Genomic DNA, 8,809 nt, shown 5'->3' with positions numbered 1-8,809 from the left:
ATGGGGGGGGGGGGGTAGTGATTACGGATTACTCAGACTGTTCGCCGCCGATTACAAATTACGTTGAATTCTCAGACCTGATTACGACTTTACGATTTCCGGCTAAGGTTCTAGGTATTCATGGGTGGTACCAAAAAATAATGGGATGCCTTGCGTAGCTTGTCTTTGGGCTATATTAAACGCTTCAAGTATGAAGTGTTAACGAAAATGTGCGAATGAATTCGAAGAAATGGCAAACCTCTACTTGGAGAGCCCATGTCTAAATTAGCACATATAGGAATGGTACCGGTTACGGCGATGAAAACAATTAACAGTCCGACACATGCAGATTAATAATCCTATTCTGAAAATGCGTTGATCCGTACAACAATGACAGCACTAAGAACAGGGATTATCTGGCGGAAGTATATAGAGAAAAATGATAATTACATATTGACTTATAATTAAGGGGTTATATCTTTATGTAAGTGACGATGATCAAAATGCGTCAAAAGGTTTATTGCTATAAATACACACACATTACACAGATGAGATCAAAATTTACTTTATAACTTCCTTGAAGCCGGCCGCACGATAATTCAATTAAAAGATCTTTTCCAGCCGACCTATATACCTTTCTCGTGGGTTTTTTGAAGGTTAGAAGACAAAGGTTTAAATCCCCCAGATTAACCTTAGATTGACCCATTGATTCCGCTCTGTTTTCTCTTTATAGAGCTAGACAAACACTGAAACGCAGGTGTATATATGTAGGGATGTGTACTCAAATCTTTTGGAAGGCCGTTGCATACCTATATATAAGATATGTTCAGGGCAAATATCCGTCGTGTTGTTTCGTCGAACCTCGTTATCTTTCGGTGACCTTCGGCGACTTTCGTTGATCTTCGTCGCTCGTGTCCCATTCGCGTTGTCGGTGCCCTCTATTCATGCATCTTCTCCGTAATTAATTCATAAGATATTGTAATTATGGGATTATCCGCTTGTAAGTATGCAATTGCCTCCTATATGACAATTAATAACGTCTGGTGCATTACACACCAGGAACTCGTGACCTGAAATATCACTTCAACTTCTAGATCTGTTGAAATATGACTTTAAACAAGCTCCTTGCTATAAATGATCAGAAAATGTAGTCGGCAATTTCAAACCAAATTGAACTGTTGAGGCCGATTCTACGGTGGCAAGACAGTGTCCATTGAAAAGATGGGCGTCCATTGTGGCTGAGGACTCTCTCTAGATCTAACCGTTAAAAGATTTTTCCACCAGACATCTGCTTGGAGATTATTGAATATACATGTAGGCAATATTACACTCGAAGAAGAACTACAACGCAATGACAAAAGATGAGAAACAACAGCTTGTAACTAAATATGGGTGTATAAACTAAAGGAGCGGGCGGCGATACTGAAGCTTGGCTTTTGGTGAGCTACCAGATTAACAATGCTGGTTCAAAAGCAGTAAAATTTAGCCAAATACTGAAATATATGGGGAGAGTAATTATCTGGCCAATGGAGTTTAGCCACCTTAGAGTTACCGTGGACTGACTCTCCCTTCTTTGCCGAATTCTACGATCCGTACCCCCGCAGGAAGGCCTGTTGTAGCCTCCTTCGCAGACTTCTGATCGATGCCGCGGCGTTAATATTTTTCGGGGAGCGACGTGAGTTCTGCCTAGCCTCTACCAGGCTTCGGGAGGCTAAGTTATGCCGCGGAGTGAAGGTTTCGCTGCTAGGGACTTTGCCGGAGAGAGACGGTTCCCGTGTATCGCATTAGAAGTCTGCGAAGGAGGCTAGGCCTGTTGGAGGCTAGGCTTTTGGGAACTGTCGCCGGCCACTCATCAAAGTCTAGAATAGCCACAAGTGTTCTATTTGTAGAACCTTGTGTGCCGCACGCCCGTATTGTCCACCGTGCGCAGCCAGTCATAAAACACTAAGAAAATAAACTACAGAAAGACCCACAGAGCGACGTTACATCACACTCCAGACCATTGACACAGAAGGAAAGCAAACTCGAGACGCCGGTCTATTGAATATTCCACGGTGTGGTGACCCGTGGGGTCAGTTTCTCTGTATGCTGACCACTGCACTATTAACGGGCACTCAAGCAAAACGGTTTTCTCTTCCACCAACAATGTGCGCCAAGATTTGATTCTAACATACCACAGCACATAAGGAAATCTAATCCCCGGGTCAGATCTGCAATTTGGAAAGTTTAGCTTCTAATCATGACTGAGACAATTGCCTCTTTGGTTGTTCAATAGCAACTGTGATTATGCGTTGCCGGGTAGTTTCTGCCTACAATGGCGGGCCTCCTCAAGCTAGCAACTCAGAGAATTAGGAACGGACGATTAATTTGAAATGAAGTTTTACGGTATGCCATTTACCGTAATGCAATTTGAGTTTAGGAGTGAGTTAGTCACGCATTTTGCTATGTTCGCTGATTCAGAGAATCATTCTTTTTGCCTTAAGTCTGAAATATACCATTGACTTCGTCGGTAATGTGTCATTTATCAAGGAATGCCTGTAGGTAAAACTGTGACCTTCAAAACGTATTCAAGGACAACTAATTGCAAGGTAGCCGTAGCCTCTACCAGGCATCGCAGATCGCTGGAAAAATAGTAGAAATTGGCCGAAAAAAAAGGAATAATATACCAGGGGAGGTAGCCGTCCAGAGAAGATCCAATTCGCAACCCACGGGTCCTTTTTCGGCCAATTTCTTCTATTTTTCCAGCGATCCGCGGTGTCTGGTAGAGGCTAAAGTAGCCACACCTCAAGCACGTTAAAATCCCTGGGACCACTTATCGAAAATAAAAGAGCACGGGTCCTTCCCGGTGTGAGTGGTTCAAACCTTACAGTCTGGTCTCAAGTTTGACATCTTGAAGAGGTGATAGTCACCTGCTATGTCAATCCTTCAAAAAATGTGGTAAAAACTTCATAAACAAATAGCGTTGAAAGTGCTAGTAACAAAACGCAGACAAGTTGTGGGAAATTACAAAAGGCACCAGAGTGGGTTAATTTGACGAATCTAATGAATAGGTGGTATTAATCCTCTCCCTAAGCGTTTTGGACATCTGGTTGCAGGTGTTCCTGAGTGTAGTAATCATATATACATAATGGTTCGGAAAAGCACAAGGCATTCTTGGGGTGGATGCTACTGGATGTGTGTCACCCTAGGCTAGTTTCACAATGCATGTGAGGTCCAGGTAGACTTTAGAAATATATATAAATGCTCCAATTTTACCTGCATGTGTATATCTTTAGCCCTGTATATTGTACACGTCTGGATCTGCTGCTAAAAGTAAAAATGAAACTTTTGAGTTCTTTGACAGGTGACAAAAGTTGAGCTCCTGGCAAAATCTTTTACCTTTAGGCCACACCAATTTGATTTCTTGGTTAACGGATTTTTGTAGAAAAATAATGGAGCAGCAGGCGGGCGAAAAAAAAAAATAAAACCAGAGCTAGGTATCCTATTATGGCCCCAAATGGTACGATAGGAGTCTACACACCAGGCTGGTTCAAAATTTAAACAATGATTTTGGAACTTTTAATGATACCATACTGCATTGGAAGATGGAATAACTGTAACAAGTACGAAGAAAAGGACTGTTTTCAACTGTTCAGGGCAAAAATTGAGCATTTTGCAGTTGATTCTGTTTTTTTTTAACGGCGAATCCGTTAACCAAGAAATTAAATTGTGGCCTTACAGGCTATATGCGTGTAGTCTAAAGACTTCTGCACATTGTACATGTAACAAAAGACAACCCATTCAACATAACAAATGACAACCTTTTTTTATCAACAGTTCAACAGGAGAAATAAACATTACAGAACACAGGATCCTGATTACAAATGTTATAGCAACATTATATAAAATAATGTTATAGCAACATCATACAAAATATACACAGTGATATGATTGTCATGAACAAAGACAGTTATCAATACTCTTAAAAATATGTATAACCTTAATGACGATGATAGTAACCTTAATACCATTGTATTAGAATATGTCTGTCGACTATCCAACAAACACTCTAGATTAATATTGTAATATGTGATTTTATACTGTTATTACTTAGTGAAATATCTTTGGTATATGTTATCACATGGAAGACATGTTATGGCTTTTTTGGTTCAATCATGGAGTTAAAATCCATGGTTCAATAAATAATGAAAATGAGGAAGTAGATTTGGGAGGTTAGCCTCAGATTCAGGCTTGCTAGGCTGGGATCTGTTCCTACAGTTGAGGAAGACAACTGGTCAAGCAAGTCTGGGTCCCAGGCTAGATATAACAGACAATTGACTCTACTTTTATTAAAATGTTATTGTTGGCACAAACTAATAAAACAGGCCCATTGTATTTGCCCATCTGCCAATACATATATGGTACTGTCATCAAAATTGAAAGATATCAATCACTAAAACAAATGGACACTCTTATGTTTTAGCCAGCCTGAAAGTGAAATTTTTATCCATCATTTCAATTTTGTTATTGAGCACCAAAGGCACAATTCTACTGGGGTCCAGGGGCATGCTCCCACTGGGAAATTTTGAAATGCTATTTCCTGCATTTGTGGGGCAAATTTTCCTGGAAGACTAGCTCACCTTAGGTTGATGTCATCTCTTTCCATATCTTTACACAGCAATTTTTGTCCATCAAAGATTATGAATAAGGCAAAATTTTCGTCTGTCAAGAGCAGCAAATTCTGTGAAATGATGGAAAGACTGGCTAAAACACTGAATCTTCTATTGTAGTTATATATGTAAATCTACAACCCTATACAGCCTGGTTGACCAATCCCGTGCTACTGGCATCCTTACGCAACGATTCCATAAGAGGACTGGGACTGCTTTTACTCGAGTCAAACTCCTGGAAACTGAAATTTGAACCGCTCTTCTTTGGCATGGGGTCTGTCCCGTCCTTGTACACAGAATTTCCATACTCCAGTCCCATCTTCTGAGCAGCAGCGAGGTATCTTTTCCTCCTGTTCATCTTGTAGATTCTTAACCTCTCCTCTTCGTCTTCCGTGTCCTCACAAGGGTCCTCCCATCTAAGACTCTCGTTGACTTTCTTGGTGATTTCGTTGACGGTACTCGCGGTCTGACTAGGGTCTCTGTTCTCCACGCTACTGTTACTACTGGAGCGGAGCTGGGACGTTCCCTTGTCCACGGCCTGGGCGGCGGTGAGCGCCGGGGACGACTGTGAAGACTTGAAGGCGACCTTTGGCCTCTGCGGTCCTCCGCTGTACTTGAACACTGGAGGCGTGCCTTTCTTCACATCTGTAACAAAGATATTTCAAAACCAAATAAAAATCTGTGTCCAAAGGATTAAGAGCAAACATAACACATGTTACATTGTACATCCATCCCAAATGGTTGGTTCTCCTTGGAGATCATGCATTTAGAAGAATAGGAAGCTCACTAGCACATCTGAAAGTTAGTAGTTGTGAAAAGTTATGGAATTTTTAGCTGAAACAGAGAGAGAGAGGTTTTCAGTCAATATCAACTTCAATAAATCAAGTTAGTCAATATCAATATATAAAGTTAGTATACAAATAGACTAATATTATGAATAACCTTTTGCATTCTCACAATTTCATGCAGTCATAGATGATTCAGTAACAGTTATTAATTTGATGAAATGGGGAGGTACAGGATAGAAGAAGGATGGAGGAATATATATAAAAGAATTATGATATAAACATAAGGACAAATCCAACACACATCAAACAAGGTTTTAATAACAGTTCACAGGTACATGCGAGGGTTATCTGCCATGTATAATGCTCACAAGTTCTTGGTTGGCCAGTATATTTGAAGACAGGTCTTTGTCCCCACTTCTTGGCATCTATGGATCGAGATGGGTGGGGGAAGTTACACATGGGTAAAATTAAGAATTTATCATTTCTTTCATTTCATTTCATTAAACAGTCTTCACTAAACAATTATCAGAGTATAAAAGTTAGAGTTTTTTTCACTCCATGATACATGTACCAGCAATGAATTTACATTTGACCAAGAAAAGGTGTCAAATAACACCTAAAGAAGAATTAATAATACAATTTTTGTAGCTGCATTATCAGTTACTATCATGGCAACAAGAAACGTTTAATACAATTTGTTGTCAATTAATTATTCATCATGCATTCCGTTGTCAACTAATCATTCTAAGGCTATCAAATATCATATTAAATGAGCTGGATTTCAAATATGCTGACTAATATACTTACATATATTACATGTAAGTACATTCAACTCTTGTTTTCCCAACAAAAAGCAAGGCATAAGAGGTCAGTGGCAATTACTTGAGACTATTGTTCATTCATGAAATTTCCACAAAGAACACTTGTGCCCCTCCCATTTGGTATGTTCCCATACGTCAGCCATGCTTGAGTTCTACCCCAAACACTAATATCAACAGAACATGGACAGGTAGGCTAATACAAGCCTCTCGGCACTTGAAAGGGCTTGGATTTACAATATTTGAGAAGTGTCTACAATATTTGAAAAGCGTGTAATTGGCAAACTTCTTGTCAACAGGACACTACACAAATAGTTTTAATGGCTAGCCATTCAACAAAAAAGGATTCCAGACTGGTATTATTTAACTATGTTGAAAATCAGATCATAGGAACAAAAAATGTTAAACATTCAGATTGGAAGCAATGGAGACAATTTTATGATCTTTGCTCAAAGAGGCAAGCACAATAAAACAGTAATAAGCACAGGTGTGAAGTGTATGTACAATGTACACTCAATGGCCTATTAAAGGGGCAGTATGTAACATTCTTTTCAGCAAAAATTGAAATGTATTATTATTAATTGATTAGAAAATATTGTAATTCACAACATACATGTATTTGTGCAATTATCTCACATTTCTGACATTTATGCTTGACGCTAAAACAGCCCACACAAGGTGCACTCAGTTTGTGGTGCCACCACAAACTACTAGAATGTAAACAAACATGGCTGAGAACTGTGTTTCAAAAAATTTGAGCTACTAGTATTATGTTGGACATCTCCCTACTAATACTATATGTAGTCCATGGTTGTGTAGGCTAGGGGGGAAGGTGTACCATGGTCGACCTGAGTGCATTGGTACTACAATTTACAAAACTAGATACTAAGTACAAGGTCCAATGTTCCTATCAGCCAAACATGTTGTACTGACTTCTACACATCTGCTGTCCATGTCTTTCTCTACAGTTCACTGCACACATGTAGGGGAAAAAAACGTCTTCAAAAGTCTGCCTGCCTTTGAAGTTTAAGCCAAGGACCCCCATGGACCGTTATGCAATAATGCATGAAATTCTATCTGCAATTTCTTCAACATGTAAGCCTTACATTCCTCACAACTCCCTTCTTTTGTACACTGTTTGTACAGATGTACTGCTACACACACGCATGAATTACAGCCTTTCTTCTAACCCATAGTTTAACTGTGCTCAAGACAAGTCCTGAAGACTCTCCAGCAGTTGTTGACCCTCTGAGAGAACAGGTTGTTGTCAAAACATGGGGAAACTCTGAGAGGTGTTGACCACACTTGTGGGACACAGAAGGGCCATGTGGTCCTGGCGGTTTCTTTTGGAGTTAACCAGTGATGTGACGTTATCTTGAGGACTAGTTGCAAAGTTGAAGCCAAGTCACCTTCGCTTAAATACTACAAAAATCCAGTTCAGATTGTTGAAAACTTCTGTTGACATCAGGTGATGCTTGCCTGTTCTTCGTAGAACTAATATACAATTTTTTTTACATCTTGCAGTTCTATCACACTGAACAATTTACACAGGCCTTTTTTAGGATCTCAGTCCAAATATGTTGTGCTTATATTTTGATATCTAGTATCTCGGTAATCAACGTTGCGTTCTTATAATAATAACTAAATTGTTACTTGTCTAAAAGTTTACATGCCTAAAATTCCTCGGTTACAAATTTCATTCTAGAGTAATCCCAGCAATGCAAAACAATCGCTGAATATTCTGCATTTTCACACACTGTGGCTAAAGTTGAATGGTATAACGTTAACTATAATATGTCACGCTTTAAATGAATCTTGCTACAAAATTATGAATAGTTAGTAGAAATTCTTCAATCAGTGACTGTATTTAAAGGTAAAAACACGTACCTCCAAATTTTCGGTGTCGACTGTACACCTTTCTCAAGGAGTGACCTAGTCTCGCGAGAACACGAGACTAGGTCGAGACTTGTGTGGATCTTCTGACCTCCCCCGCCTCCTTGCGGAGTAGGGGTAGGTAGGACTTGGGCAGCTCCCAACCTTCGTTGCGATTCATCCCGGCACGTTCCAACTGGATATGGACCGCTTCCTTAATCTTTCTATGTGACTTCCGGGATTCCTGGTCTATAATCTTAACGATGTCCAAAATAGGGCCGTTTGTGACCCTATGTCCCGCTTTGAGTTCATGTTGGCTAAGTGCGGATTTACCGTCCTGACGGTCTACAGATTTCTGATGTTCGTCAGTTCGTTCACCTAGGGACCTTTCGGTTTCACCTACATACACCTCACCACACATCTCACACGATATTTTGTAAACAGTACCACACTTTTCACTGGGAAGTAGTGGGTCTTTTGGACTGACAAGGGCATTGCGCAGTGTATAGCCTGGTTTAGAGAACAGACTCACGTTGTGCTTGGCGTAAGCCCGTTTCAGTCTCTCAGTGACTCCTTTGATGTAGGGGAGTACTGCGTAACTCGCAGGGTGTCGCTCTTTGTTTACGGAGGTGCGGTCTTTATTCCTCTTTTTCCCGTTTGTGATGTTGTTATCCCCCTCTTTTAGTGCCCATTCTGGGTAGCC

The 8,809-nt window shown here is 40.2% G+C and overlaps 1 protein-coding gene across 2 annotated transcripts in view; it reads right to left on the bottom strand.

Moving 5' to 3' along the window:
* Positions 1-3,744: 3,744 nt before the first annotated feature.
* The window catches only part of LOC109463115 (protein LIAT1-like), a 6,069-nt gene continuing 1,004 nt past the window's right edge, over positions 3,745-8,809 (bottom strand). Inside the window, exons 2-3 of one of the 2 annotated variants that reach the window (XM_019759832.1) lie at positions 5,785-5,841; positions 3,751-5,273 (exon numbers count right to left, since the gene is read on the bottom strand). In XM_019759832.1, the coding sequence (XP_019615391.1) occupies positions 4,771-5,273; positions 5,785-5,841 (560 nt within the window). In that variant the 3' untranslated portion in view covers positions 3,751-4,770. Of the gene's footprint in view, positions 5,274-5,784; positions 5,842-8,809 lie in introns of both variants that reach the window. The other variant, XM_019759839.1, reaches the window with a different exon arrangement.

The sequence above is a fragment of the Branchiostoma belcheri genome, unplaced genomic scaffold (assembly GCF_001625305.1).
Source record: "Branchiostoma belcheri isolate BF01 breed outbred unplaced genomic scaffold, Haploidv18h27 scaffold1, whole genome shotgun sequence".
NCBI classification, from domain to species: Eukaryota; Metazoa; Chordata; class Leptocardii; order Amphioxiformes; family Branchiostomatidae; genus Branchiostoma; species Branchiostoma belcheri.
Note: the sequence above shows the minus strand (reverse complement) of the source record. Positions and strands in the feature narration are given on the sequence as shown.